This window comes from Dermacentor variabilis, chromosome 5, assembly GCF_050947875.1.
Source record: "Dermacentor variabilis isolate Ectoservices chromosome 5, ASM5094787v1, whole genome shotgun sequence".
In the NCBI taxonomy this organism is placed as follows: Eukaryota; Metazoa; Arthropoda; class Arachnida; order Ixodida; family Ixodidae; genus Dermacentor; species Dermacentor variabilis.
The window spans coordinates 45,450,310-45,464,459 of NC_134572.1; the positions used below are offsets into that span (position 1 = coordinate 45,450,310).

General features: G+C 46.8%; 2 protein-coding genes across 2 annotated transcripts in view; one reads left to right on the top strand and one right to left on the bottom strand.

Annotated features, from left to right (window-relative positions):
* Nucleotides 1-7,623, bottom strand: part of Vps16A (vacuolar protein sorting 16) — a 48,876-nt gene extending 41,253 nt beyond the window's left edge. The window contains exons 1-5 of the mRNA XM_075692324.1: nt 7,492-7,623; nt 6,816-6,907; nt 6,570-6,670; nt 6,303-6,431; nt 4,622-4,766 (exon numbers count right to left, since the gene is read on the bottom strand). Of these exons, the coding sequence (XP_075548439.1) occupies nt 4,622-4,766; nt 6,303-6,431; nt 6,570-6,670; nt 6,816-6,907; nt 7,492-7,544 (520 nt within the window). The 5' untranslated portion in view covers nt 7,545-7,623. The remainder of the gene's footprint in view (nt 1-4,621; nt 4,767-6,302; nt 6,432-6,569; nt 6,671-6,815; nt 6,908-7,491) is intronic.
* A 352-nt stretch (nt 7,624-7,975) lies between these two features.
* The window catches only part of Fib (rRNA 2'-O-methyltransferase fibrillarin), a 43,526-nt gene continuing 37,351 nt past the window's right edge, over nt 7,976-14,150 (top strand). Inside the window, exons 1-2 of the mRNA XM_075692325.1 lie at nt 7,976-8,082; nt 8,840-9,094. Coding sequence (XP_075548440.1) covers nt 8,070-8,082; nt 8,840-9,094 — 268 coding nt within the window. The 5' untranslated portion in view covers nt 7,976-8,069. The remainder of the gene's footprint in view (nt 8,083-8,839; nt 9,095-14,150) is intronic.

The window sequence follows — 14,150 nt, forward strand, 5'->3', positions numbered from 1 at the left end:
CATTCCACCATGGTACACGTCGTTTGCATGCCAAACCACTTACTTCGGATATGCATTTTGATGCGGCATCTATTATGAATGCTGTAAGATACTCCACAGCCGCATCAATTTCTAAAGAAGACATGTCAGCCCATGATATGCTAGTGAGAGTTCGAAATTTCTCCCAGTCGGCTGTGTCTATCTTCCACCTAGGAGCTTGTGGAGGATATTCGTTTTCTTTAGATGTTCTTATCAGTATGGGGAAGTGGTCGCTCCCGTAAGGATTGTTCGTAACTTCCCATTCGAGTTCGGGCAGTATAGACGGGGAAACTATACTAAGATCTATTGAAGAAAAGGTTCTGTTTGTGAGAGAGTAATATGTGGGTTCCTTCTTATTCAGCAAGCACGCACCTGAAGAAAAAAGGAACTGTTCAACAAGACGACCTCGCGCATCTATACGAGAGTCGCCCCACAGGCAGCTGTGCGCATTGAAATCGCCAAGAACAACATAAGGTTCTGGCAATTCGTCTATAAATGACTGAAATTCATGTTTGTTTAATTTGTAGTGTGGGGGTATGTAAAGAGAGCTAATGGTGACGAGTTTATTTAGAAGAACAGCTCGAACCACCACTGCTTCAAGGGGCGTTTGTAGCTGTAAACGCTGACAGGACATACTTTTATGAATAAAAATGGCAACACCGCCTGATGATACGACAGCATCATCGCGATCTTTGTGGAACTTGACATACGGTCGGAGAAAGTTTGTGTGTTGTGGTTTTAAGTGTGTTTCCTGTAGACACAGCTCTTTTGGATTGTGTTTTTGGATAAGCTCTTGCACGTCATCAAGGTTCCTAAGAAGACTTCTAACGTTCCATTGAATAATTTGTGTATCCATATTGAAAGTAAGTAAGTGCTGTGTGTATGAAAACGGAGGTGATGCCTTAGGTTACAGAGCTCTTTCGAGGCCCTGTAACGGGGGTTCTGCCCTTTCTGGAGCGTTCGAGGGAGCCTCGCCGCTCCTTAGGCGTTTGATGCGCCTTGAGGACAGGTGTAGTGTCCATTGCCTCTTGTGACGCGCCGGACACGTGCTCTTGCGAGCGAGAAATTACAAGAGAGAATCCTGCCTTGGAGGGCAAGACCCCTGCGCCCACCAGCCCGGAGGTCGATGGGGCACCCTGCGGGATTTGGCTGTTGCCAGCGCTGGAAGGGGCCGGGGACGTTGGGGCAGCCTCAGCTGCGCTCACCTTCGGGGTCGACGGTCCCCTCTGCTGTGTTGACGGAGCAGCGCTAGCTGCAACCACCGCGGGGGCAGATGGCGTAACTGCCGACTCGCTGGTTGTGGGTCAGACAGCCGCCGGAGGCCATTGTGACGCTGCCTCCTGACGCGCCACTTCGGCAAAGCTTTTCTTTGGCAGGTATGCTACCCGCCTGCGTGCCTCTTTGAACGATATGTTTTCCTTAACTTTGATTGTGACTATGTCTTTCTCTTTTTTCCAGGACGGGCACGACCGCGAGTATGCGGCGTGCTCGCCTTCACAGTTTACACAATGGAGAGTGTTCTCGCAAGCTTCAGAAGTATGTTCGTGGGCACTGCACTTCGCACAGGTTTGACGGCCTCGGCAGCTCTGCGAATTGTGGCCGAAGTGTTGGCATTTGAAACATCGGAGTGGATTTGGCACGTACGGCCTAACACGGAGCTTGATGTACCCGGCCTCGTTTGACTCGGGCAAGATACTTGATCCAAAAGTAATTATTAGGTGTTTCGTCTGAATCTCTTTACCATCCCGCCTCATCTTAATTCTTCTGACAGTTCCGCTTCAGTCAGCTCAAGCAAATCATCATCCGACACAACACCGCAAGTGGTGTTCATTGTACGGTGCGGGGTTACTGTTATGTGGGTCTCCCCAAATGACACTAGTTTCGGTAGTTTTTCATATTGTTTCAAATCGCGGAGCTCCAAGAGTAGGTCACCGCTTGCCATCCTGGACACCTTGTAACCTGGACCAAAAACATCAGTCAAGGACTTTGACACAAGGAATGGTGAAATGTTTCGCACTGCTTTGTTTGGCTTTTCAGAGTGAATAACATGGAACCGGGGGAAATTCTGGATTTGGTGTCCGAAAAACTTAAATACATCTTCGGTGCGCCCTCGTTTCTGAGGGCGATCAGGAAGTTTGGGGAAAGAAGTTTCCATGAAAATATATAAAAGTTCAGCAACAGCGCCGACCGCCCACCACGGAGCCCAACGAGGGGACGCGGCAGAGCTTGCATGCAAGTCTGCACGACGCCAGTCGTACGCCGTCACTATAACCGAATATGGTGTACCCAAGGTTGGGTAGCCACACAGGGTTAACCCTTGCCACCAGGAGAAAGGAAGTAAAAAGAAGAGAGAAGGAGACAGGATAGGTCAAAAAGTGAGAGATAAAGACGAAGATTCGAGGAGGGAGAGACAGGAAGAGGCGACTACCGATTTTCCCCGGGTGGGTCAGCCTGAGGGTGCTGTCTACGTGAAGCAGAGGCCAAAGAGGTGTGTTGCCTCCGCCGGGTAGGTCCGAACACCTTATAGGTCCGAACACCTGGCGTCGGCTCAACCCCCAGGATCCCCCTTTCCCCGGACACGGCTAAGCCGCGCACGGCTACACGCGGGAGGGTCCAACCATCGTGTGCTCGGGTACGTGGTGTCGCAACACACCAAACGCCTGCTGACGCAGACACCCCTGCGGGGACGCGGGAGGGTCGAACCCGCGTGTGCTCGGGTACGTGGTGTCGCAACACACCAAACGCCTGCTGATGCAGACGCCCCTGCGGGGTGTTGGCGGGCGGGGACTACCAAGCGGGCGCCGGGTATTTTGAAAGCTCGGCCAAGGCTGCAAGTTCCAAGAGCTGTGACAATGGAGGGAAATATGTCGAACACATCCACAGCAGAAGCAGATAGGCCTGTCATCAGAAAAGCATCATTCTTCCGGGTTTCGATGAGGACGAGCTTACGAAATTCGTGGTAGATCAGGTACACCAGGTGAGTGGTAGTTGAGTCTGATGGGGACTGGAGTCCGACGTTGGCCAATTCTTGCCGTACAACAATCTAGATGAAGGATATGGGTGCATTGGAATAGTCTGGGGCACAAACCTGGGGAGGAACTGGAGAGGCAGCTTCATTCTACCGGCAGACGACGCACAAAGATACTGTGAGATGCATTGGGCACGGGTGGGAGATGGACGTCCTCACAGGTAGATTTTGCAGCCATGTTAGGAAGGTGAGAAACGTGGTGGGCAATGGCAATGGTGGGCTTTTGGCTTCTTCGAAGAGGCGGCGTTCGACAATGATGTCCTGCACTGTCGAAGAGTTCCTGAAGATTAGGAAAGTAAACATGTCTGCCATTCCTTTGAGGATATGGGCGACCTTTTCCACATCCGGCTTCTTCTTGTCAACCTTGTGACGAAGTGCAAGCATGTCCTGGATATACGTAAGTCACATAGCACTCAGCGCAAGTCTGAACTCAGCATGCAATGTCTTTCTGCATGGCACGCCGGCGGCCAACAGTCTTGCCAAACAAATCAGTGAGCATTTGTTTGCACAAGTCCCAGCACATGAGTTCCTCTTCATGGGTCTCAAACCAGAAGCGTTCTGTTCCCACAAGATAAAAGATCACGTTAGTGAACATGACGGTCTGCTCCCAGTGATTGCTCGTGCTCACCCGTCCGTATAGTTGAAGCCAATCTTCAACGTTGGTATTATCCATGCCATAAAATGTTCCTGGGTCGCGCGGTTGTGCCACGATGATGGTGGGCACGGATGGTGAAGTGCCTGAAGCATTCTTGCCTTCAGCTGGCATTGCCAATGCAGCCAAGGAGTGCCCACTGCGTAAATCTGCTGTGCATCTTGGAGAGCCCCAAAATGTTATGGGAGAAACGAGGCTTAAATATATTTACAGGGTATTTACAAAGCATTCACTGGCATAGAAAATGAAAGACAGTTCATGTGACATCAGTGAACGCCATCGTCTTCTGTACTGTCCTCAGCTTCGTCTCTGGCTGTGCTTGGTAACAAAGCGAAGCCTTCATGAAGCATTTAAATGCTATAAAACTGACTACAATGTGAACAATTGTATTTACTGTCATCCCCTGCAACATGTAATCTCATTCAATGTTTATGTTCATGCACCACAGAGTTCACAATTTTAACAGCATGCAGTGTCTGTGTTTGTGCACTGCACTGTTCACAAGGTATGCCAACATGCAAACAGCAGTTCATGTGAATGCATGAATGACCAGACTTCGGTGCACTGATGCCACGAGGACGAAGTCTAGTTTGTTCAGGGAAGAATGGTGAGGAGAGATGCTTACAAGGAGAAGTGTGAGGCAGACGATAATGGCAAGGTTGAATTATTTGCCAGTTTCATTCCTGCATCTGTGGCCTAACAAAACTTTGCACACTAACAGAAGCTGATGCACAGATGAGGTTTCATGTGCGTGTGCTCTCACATGTGTTATGAAACATGACGCAAGCATCATGTTTCATAGCACAAACGAGAGCAAGCTACTTAACTGGTAACTACTATAGGATAGGTAGCATTAAAAAAGTTCCAGCATTAGCATTTTTTGCCAAGTAGTTATAAGAACAATGTGAGTGCAGATTACATACCAGGTACGTCTCCCAGCTGCCACGTCTTATAGCTAGCAATGTTTTCTACAAGAAAGAACTTGTAGGAGCCTGTGAGTATAATCACTCCAGTCCTTTTGTTTGTGGAAAAAACACGAGCTTCGAGGACACCCGTGTCTTTTGGAATCTGCATGTGCACAAATAAAAAAACGTACTTTTTAAAATTGAAATCGCATATTGGAGCAACTTGGCTGAGTGTACCAGCTGGTAAATACTTGGCAAGAGTAAACACTAGAAGGAATTTGACAAACAGAACTATCAATTGAAAGGTTTTCTACATGGTACTTAGTACAGTTGCCATCACCATTATGCAGAGCATGGGAATGGCGGCCACTGGGGCGTTCCGCAGCCAGCCATCTATGTCTAACAGTAGTGGCTGGGCCCGAGATTAGATGCGTTGGCTGCGCATGCTCAGACACTTCTCACCTCAAGCCCAGCAGCTACCATCAGACGCCGCTGGCTGCCTCTGGAGTGGCCCAGTGGCTGCCGTTCCTGTGTTTTACACAAGGGTGACACTGACTGTACATGTACCAGAGAGGAACGCAAGAAACGTGAAGAAACATGCAACACATGAAAGTCAAAGAACTTGGAGGCATCATGTGGCAGAACTGTAACATTGCTAATCTCAAAGATATGCAAAATGTTAGTGATAAACCTGTATTATCTGTCTTGATTGAAGTTATTTCTCCTTCATGATATATGACATTGCCTAACGAAACAACAGGAACAGGCAGCCTGGAGATGGCATTTGTTCTCAATTATGTACTGTGGATATGCACATATTGAACCACATCAGCACCTTGTGTGCTCTCTTGGGTCTCTTTCAGCTAGTTTGTGCAACTCATTTTGTACGAGTTGTATGCATGTGAATGCGATATTTTTCTTTTTTTTTTCTTGTGCACTCTGTGGGGATGCGCGACTCTCGCGCGTCCCCTGATATGTTTTTCCCGCATGTCGCGTCTCCTGTAATCCGGCTTCGCCGCGTGGCCTGCGTGATACCCGCGGCGGTCGATGTGGTTGGGGCGCAGTGCGAGAGATGGCGCGAGTGTTGCGTTGCTAACGCCGCCTCACGGCAGGGTCACTTGGGGGCGCAGGGGAGGACGGGCTGGCTCTTTCCCGGCGGGTCGGCGAACAGCGTGGACATCCCGCGCGCCGCCGACCCATGCTTCTGCGAGACCGTCTCGCGTGGCCGCCTTGGAATGCGCCACCATTCGCGTGACAGTACGCGCGAACGACCAGGCGTTGGGATCCAGCATGGGGCGAACATATTCGCTCGTTTTCCGGTCGCGGTGAGTCGGACTTCTAGATTTGTCGCGCGCCCATCGGCATGTTTTGTGGATAGCAACTCGGCTAGCAGGCATTGATCTATGAAAGGTGCAATAAATGCCCTTGTGATTGTTTGCACTACGGTGTTGTCGTTCCTTTGTCCCAAGAGCACGGGTGTGAGAGACCCCACAACTCCCCATACAAAGCCCACTGCCTCTTCTGGGAGTGCAGGGACCGCTGTGAACTCACCCTGCATGAACACTGCATCATGTGGAATGAACAGCGATGTGAAGATTCTACTATGATGCACTAGCGAAAGAAACAGCTCAGTGTAGTTAGTGTTTCCTGATCTAGTTCATGAAGTGCAAGCAAATCGAATAAGTCTTTGAAATCTCACCTGTCCCATGGTGAATGTCGTTTGCACTCTCCCTTGCAGTGTGTACTCGGTGATTACGCCATCTCTTTGTATGACAACCAGGCTTTCCACGTTGGACCATCCCATGGCCACGATACTCCCAGCATCATGCTGCAAGTATACCCGCGACACTTTCAGCACCTCTGACTATATTAGGTCACCACAAGAGTACACATACAATGTCATGTTCGGACTAATCACACTTACAAAGCTAATACATACGAAAATAGCTCAAAATAGCAATTTTACCTTTATGTTCCCTAGCGTCTTCCCACTTGAGGTGAAGAGATGTATTAGGCATCCACTACCCAGTTTTATCCGGGCGACTTTGCGGTCATCTCTGATGAGGGCTAAAGTGAGAAGCACGCGAAAGTGTGCAACAGGTTTTGTTCAACATGATGTAGCCCGAGTGCTAGGCGTAAAGGGTCCTCATAGTGCACGTATCTGTGCACCGAGCGTCCACAGAATCAATTCTCCTCTAGCGAGGGTACGCACCAATCGGTCCTCCATATGGAGCTGCCGCGACGATGAAATCCGACAGCTCAAGGTTCTGCGCCTGCCAGTCCATAGAATAAAGCTCAAACTTCCTGCGCAGAAGGTACGCACAACGACAGAAGGTTATGTATACACTGCACAACGCTCTAATGACAGTTACACAATGCTTTTTTCTATTAAACGCAGCATACTTGTGATACTGTCAGTGTACCAGCAATAAGTGCGATTGCTTAATACGACGATGTTTGCAGCTGTCATTTAATAATAATTAAAAAAAAACGTGCCACTGGAAGACATTTGAATAAGAAGGCAGCAAGAGAGACGACATTGACTGCACGGAAAGCTGCGAAAGAACACTAGGTTTCTTGAAATACCATCCACAGATGAGCAAACGCTACGAGCATATTCTAATAATGCGGTGAAATTACAGTCCGCACCAGCAAACTTGGAATAAATAAAAAACACGAACTCGCGCACTGAATGCATTAGGTTCGCATCGCACGATTTTAAGAGTTCTCGTTGCGACGGATCCGAAATGTGCTTTTATCGCCGAAGTTCTGACATTGAAAAAAAAAAAAAAGAATGTGTGTAAGCGTTCGACACATTTCGCCAATGTTTGTTGCATATACGTACACATTTTACTTCAATATAGAAAGAAAAGTACAGAAACAGTCACCTGTAATAAACATCTTTTCCTAGAGGACTCCAATCAGCTGTGTGCAACGCCATTTTAGCATCGCCTACCCCAACGTTGGCAAGCGAAGTAGATAAGAAATCGGCTAAAAAAATATGTTTAGCCGAAGCGTGTAATGACGTATTTTACAAGTGTATAAATTGTTCGCACATTATACTCTGTCGTTGAATAAATATTAGAACAATTAAAAGAGCGCCATATTTTAATTTAATTTATGTAAGCATTTTGTAAATAGTACCCCCAACTTTAGTAGTGCGGTCGGCACAGCTTAGTTGGCTTAATACGCTTAGAAAAATAATCCTAAAACATGATTCAGATTTTACTTACTTGAAATATTACAGGATAAATAACCAATATATACAATAAATACGTTGTAACACTGCTTAATGGTGCCTTAAAGATGACATTTATTAAGTTGTTAAGAGCTTTTTACGTGTTGGTGCTGCGGAGGGCGGTACAGTGTAATTTTTTTGTCGGCATCTCTGTCGCTGTCTTTCGCTCTTCCGCAACGCGTTTTAGGCAAGAAGCAAGCGTGCTTTTTCCAACACGTGGTTGTAGAGATGGGACGGCCAGGTAATCTTCCTAATTTGTTATGTGTTGCCTTTTAGCTGCTGACAACTCCACTGTATTTAAGTGTAGCAATTGTGAATTCTTTAATTGAGGAATTTGTATTTAAGTTTCCTTGCTATTATTATTAGGCGGTATTTCAATGCCCTACGCGTTATGAGAGTGCCCAGCGCTGCATGACAGAGACGATTGTTACAAAAATGTTTGCGACGAATCTCTTGTCTTGTGCCAGTGTTCATTCCCAAGTGATGTTACAGCTTTGTCGTGTATCATAAAGACATTGCACATAATTACGTCCTCGTGCTGGTACATTTGAGACTGAGGTTCGTGGCAGTCACCATCTTGGTTGTTTTGAATATAAACTCGTAGCGTTTGCCCCTAGTCGGTTGAGTGTTTGTAATTTTCTTTCACTTGTGCGTGAGCTGCAGCAAATTCACGAACGCAGTCTAGTGTCGGTTTGCGGTGCGAAGTTCGGCGCGCGCTGTTTCGAAAGCGCCTGATGTTTTTTTTATTATTATTACCATGTAAGAGTTACTGCTACTTGTTACTTGGCATGTTACTAAGGCCCTTGCTCGTGTTTTATGTGTAATTCTTCGAAACCTGCGGGCTTGGTATGAAGCAAGTGACCAACGATGTTGGATGCGTAACAAATCGGAAAAACAAAACGCTGCACCGCACGCCGGCAGGGTGCTGCAAGCTGTCCGAGTGTTGTGTGCAGCATTGGTAGAAAATCTGACGCTGTGTGATTTCTGCTTTTTCGTAGGCTTTACTCCACGAGGTGATCGTGGCGGCTTCGGCGGCCGAGGCGGAGGAGGCCGCGGCGGCTTCGGCGACCGTGGTGGTCGCGGAGGCTTTGGCGGTCGTGGTGGCCGCGGAAGTTTTGGGGATCGTGGTGGTCGTGGCGGCTTTGGTGATCGTGGTGGTCGTGGCAGCTTTGGTGGCCGAAGTAGCTTCGGTGATCGTGGAGGCCGGAATAGTTTCGGCGGCGGCGGCGGCGACGGCGATGGTGGTGGACGTGGTATGTGTTTCAGTGCTGTAGTCGTCTGGTATGCAAAACGTGTGTGTACCGAGGCTTGGGTGCACGTTAAGAACGGTGATGATCAAAACTGATCTGGAGCCCCACACTACATCATCTGTGATAGCCGTTGTGCAGCTTTGTAACATTAATCCCTGCAAATCAGCACCTAGTAGTGCCACTTGTGTGTGTGTGTTGTTTTGTTCGTAGATGAGGTGCAAAACTTCCCGCCGCACTTCTGAAGTTACGTCTACACGTTTTTACCTGCATTAACGAGGCATTATGATCAGTGCTTGTGTTTTAGAATTATACAGCACAGTGTGCTATTTGCACCTTAAATTAGAACCAGGCAGCATTAGTGTCTTCAAGGAAATTTAAATTAACAAGCCGCATGTTTTCTGTCAGCACTCCTGTAGTTCTTAGTGCCTCAATGGTGCAAGTTCCGGCCGATGGAGGTGCCTAGCATCTTGGAGGACAACACGGTGAGGCAGATGGAGACGCTTCTTTCGGGTGAGGGGGTCTCGCCAACATGGCATTTATTTGACTATGTCAGTGGCTTTTGCACGGGTGGCGTGATCACACTTGATTGGTGGCACACGTGTGGTATGATCAAACCTAATTGGCCTAACGGATTCATACAAACGCACAGATATGGAGGTTGCAGCTCCATCATGCGGACATTGCAGATAACACTGGTAGCAAATGCTACTTATGACACACCAGAGGACAGCACGACATAACACAAGTCAACAAACACACTGGTCATAATCAGCAGTACCTTATACATAGCTTGCACGCACGTTACTTCCATTCCCAAGTGTGTCCGCCATTGCTAGGTACCTGGCTGCTCGTACCGAGCTATACTGCTGCTGCGTTGTTAATATGAGGCTCCTGCTCATGTTGCAATCGTGTGGCTTTGTGCAACTTTCGGTCGCCATGCAAGGAGTAACACTGCCACGAAACCAAACTATGCAGAACCAGCTCTGTATCATTTACCAAAAGTGATAACAGGGCAGCAAAAATCCACGGTGCTTTTGGAAACAAGTTTGTGCACGTGGCCAGCCCGGAAACCCGGATAAATTGAAATCATTTCCAGAATGCTTATGACTCCTCGTGTTGGTCGTCTTGTTTTAACGTGATGATGTTAAGGGCCTTGTGTCGCAGAAAGTCTAGCGTCCAGCACCTGCTTTCTTGGGAGAAACAACTAATTCCGAACCGTGCATACCCAACCACGCAGGCCCTCCATGTAGCACAAAGGCGTTACTGAACTAATTAAATCTCTCAAAGTAAAATGCGTTAGAAAAATTGTAAAGTACGACACACACACAAACTACAGACATAGCATCGGATTGTAATTTTAATATACGAAAAAACATACGAGCAATTCTCTTACATGTACAACGGTGTGCCCAGTTCCTTGCAAACACTGTCCAGATGGCACTCACATCTGTGACCCAAGCAAGAGGCTGCGTTTTTACCAGAAAGTCCGCCATCGTGTATAGTGTTAGCCACCAGTGTTTCCCAGTAAACATTGAGGTTACGTAACCGGCAGTTGGCGGGAAGCGTGAGAAGCAGTCAGGGATCTTTGGATGCTGTCACGTTCCACTCTTAAGGGAAACGTTTAAGCGTCCTCCAAATTTTGTTCTGTCCTGGGCCCTTGCACTACCCCTGACCACATATTGGAACTAATGCATTCAATTTCCTGCTCATCTGAACATATTGTTGCAGGAAGAAAGCAGGCCCACGAGTGTAAAATAATATATTTACAACTGGTGTATATGGCATTCAGGCAACTGCCAGACTTCGTCTTCCTCTAGTCCAATTCAACTTCTTCCCTTCCTTCACCGTAACATCACCCTCCCGGCGGGGTAGCTCCGTCCCGGTGCAAGTTATAGAGCCTCACTTAATGGGGGGACATAGGGCTTGAGCCTGGCGTCGTGAACAACATCGCTGCTGACGTTGGGAGGCACTGAAGGCTGACCGACTGGGGCGATCTCATATGTCACGTCGGACAGTTGGCGTGAGATCTGGTACGAACCAGAATAACGGGAAAGTAGTTTTTCTGACAAGCCGACACGACATGAAGGCCACCAAAATGTTGCAGGAAGAAAGCAGGCCCACAAGTGTAAAATAATGTATATTTACAACTGGTGTATATGGCGTTCAGACTCCTGCCAGACTTCGTCTTCCTCTAGTCCAATTCAACTTCTTCCTTCCCTTCACCGTAACAATATTAACAGAGTCCTTCAATGCTTTTCTGGTCAAGAAACTCCGCCCGCAGTTTTATACAGGGACAGAAGCTGCGCTAGGGTCGCTGCTGTTAGCGTGGGGGCATTCCGTGTCGGCGTGCACCGCACTCGGCTGAAACTCCTGTACCGGTTCGAAGCAATTGTTTATCTTTCATCAAACAGCTAACATTCTACTACCACTCATATTTCGCCTTACATGCAATGTGGTTATTGCATGTGCGCGTGAAAAAGTTACAATGGCTACGATGGAGGCAGCCGTGCCGATGCAGCAATATTAAATGTATCTGTTGCAAAACCCAAACGTGTCAAGCTGAGGAGACACTGATGCCCATTGCGTCACAGGCTTCAGTATAATGGCACATTTCATTACATATGTTAGTGAACATGACACTGTTGCGCAAAAAAAAAAAGTTACAGTAAACAAGGCAGGAATGCAAAATACATAATATGATGGAAAGCACCTCAAAAAAAAAAAAAAACAGCAAGCTACCAAGTAGTTTTATTGAAGTAGCTTAAAAATAGAAAAATTAACATGGTTGAAATAATAGTGAATGAAATGAGGAAAATGCATTTTTTTACGATTATCTGATGCATCGAGAAAAAGCAGTGAAATAAAAAAAAAATTGCTGCTTGTTTACATGGCTGAAACCGTTAAGGAAGCAATTCAGCCCATAACTTTCTTGCCCCCACCGGCTGGGCATGTTGCGCTCTTACTTGCCCGTGCAAGTTTGTTCTTTTCCCTTTTGAAGAAGTGCAGACAGCATCTGAGGAAAAAATTCCCAGTTTCTGCCGTGGTGCCTAGTACACTGGTAGTCCTTCGAACAGCCAAGGAACGGCGCCGGGCAAGGACACAGCGTCTCCTTTCACAATGAACTGATCGCTTCAAACAACGTCCGCGGAGTCAAAATCTTTTTCGCGTACTCTGACGTCTTGAGTGTCTAAGGTAAAGCCGCCAGTTCCTGTCACGATATTGCACATTTTCACTTCACCCGCTCATCGGCGTCACTAGGTAAACAAAATAATGATACCTTTTCGCTCGTACCTCTGTAGCCAAAGTAACAGCGCAGTACGGATCAACAAATTATCTCTTGAAATGAGGAAAACCAATGCAGCTGGACTACTTGGGTGCCCAGCCATAGAATAAAGAACCAACTGACTCAGCGCGCAGCTTTCGTCTAGCCCCCACCATGCTCCCAGCGCCGCCGCGTGGCAGTGGCGGCAGTGTAGCAAGCTCTCCCATAGCGTTACGGCGGAGTTTCGGGACCAGAAAATCATTGAAGGACTCCGATATTAAGCTTATCTGAAGCTTACTGAAGCTTATCTGTATCAGCTGGATCATGTCCAGCCACTGCAGTTATGCCCAAACACATAGTAAGCACAGAAGATTGTGGCAGGCTTAAATGTTTTTTGGCAGCTTGTGCTTCACGAAACAAAATATTCGCTTTATGGACTGAGAGTAGCTGCCAACTAAAAAACCAAAACTCACAGAAAGTAGCAGGGTGATTCCACAAGAGATCAAACATGCTTGTCCGCTTGATATTTTTGTTTTGTCTGGCTTTCTTTACATGTCATGTAGGAATATTCATACTGCATGGAGCTAAAAATCTTATTCCCAAAAAGTGTTTTCACCAAGCCAAAAGAATATTTGACGGTGGCGGCGCAAGCGTCCTCCTATCGCTTACACAATATTTTCCGATTTCACGGCTGAATTATATGCAAACTAAAAATGTTGTGTCGAAAAACATTTATGCTCATTTTAATACGCTTCAAAGTAAATTAGTTCCATGTGTTTTTTTATGCTGTCCACAAACGAAAAAATAAAAAAATTCCAAACGTGGCCCAAATCAGAAACATTTTGTAACTTCAGTGCGTCTTGGCACATTTTCTGGTTCACAAGAAGAACTTGAAAAAAGTGTCAAACGTAGAGCGTTCTCTTTACAACATTTATGCAAAATATAATTTTGCGTACATGAAACATGAGAGAAGAAAAATATAGTTAAAACAAGCTCTAAAAAAATACTCATTAAAGAAAAAAAAATTTTAACTGGTTCCAATTTTTGAAGAAAAAAATTTATATGGAAGTCCGCCTATGTCGGGCAAACGTGAGTGCAGTAATATGTTTCCTTGTTTGTTTTATTCACAATATATAACGAGAGTGGCCTATGTTGAGCATGTTAGCTTTAGTGCTGAGATGACTCATGGGAGTTTTAACATTTATTCTCTTTTAGAAGAAGAAAAGGCGACGGTTGCTGCAAATTAAGGAAGGTTAACCTGGATTATTATTGTGGCAAGAACAGAGAATGTGTTTTCTGCTTTGTTTTCTGGGGCGCAAGAAGGAACAAACTCGATACTACTTGTGGTGCTCGAACGAATTTATTGCGTGTCCTTTGCAGTTAGTATTTAAAAGGGCGTAATCACTGTCAGCAAGCTAGTAGCAGTTCTCGCAACGGACAGTACATGTCCACTCGACTGATCGCGGGCACAAATCTACACGTCCCATGACTGAATTCCCGGCACACACGGCGCTGACTTCTGCCGGCGATGCTCCTTGTTGGCTGTAGCATGCGCATGAAGCGGGGCCACATTCTTGAGGTTGCCGCTAAGTTGGGAGGCCATCTCATGGGCCAACTGAATAGAGGCGGCGCTTCCAGACCCTAGGTTGTGCGGACAAGCTTCGTACTTAAGGAGTCCACCCGCACCATCACAGCATTCTTCTATTTTTTTCCATACCCGGTAGTAAAAAAATATCCACCTCATGGAGTATATCTGGAGTGGCACAACTCGTACAGTTGGTACCTATTTTTAAAATG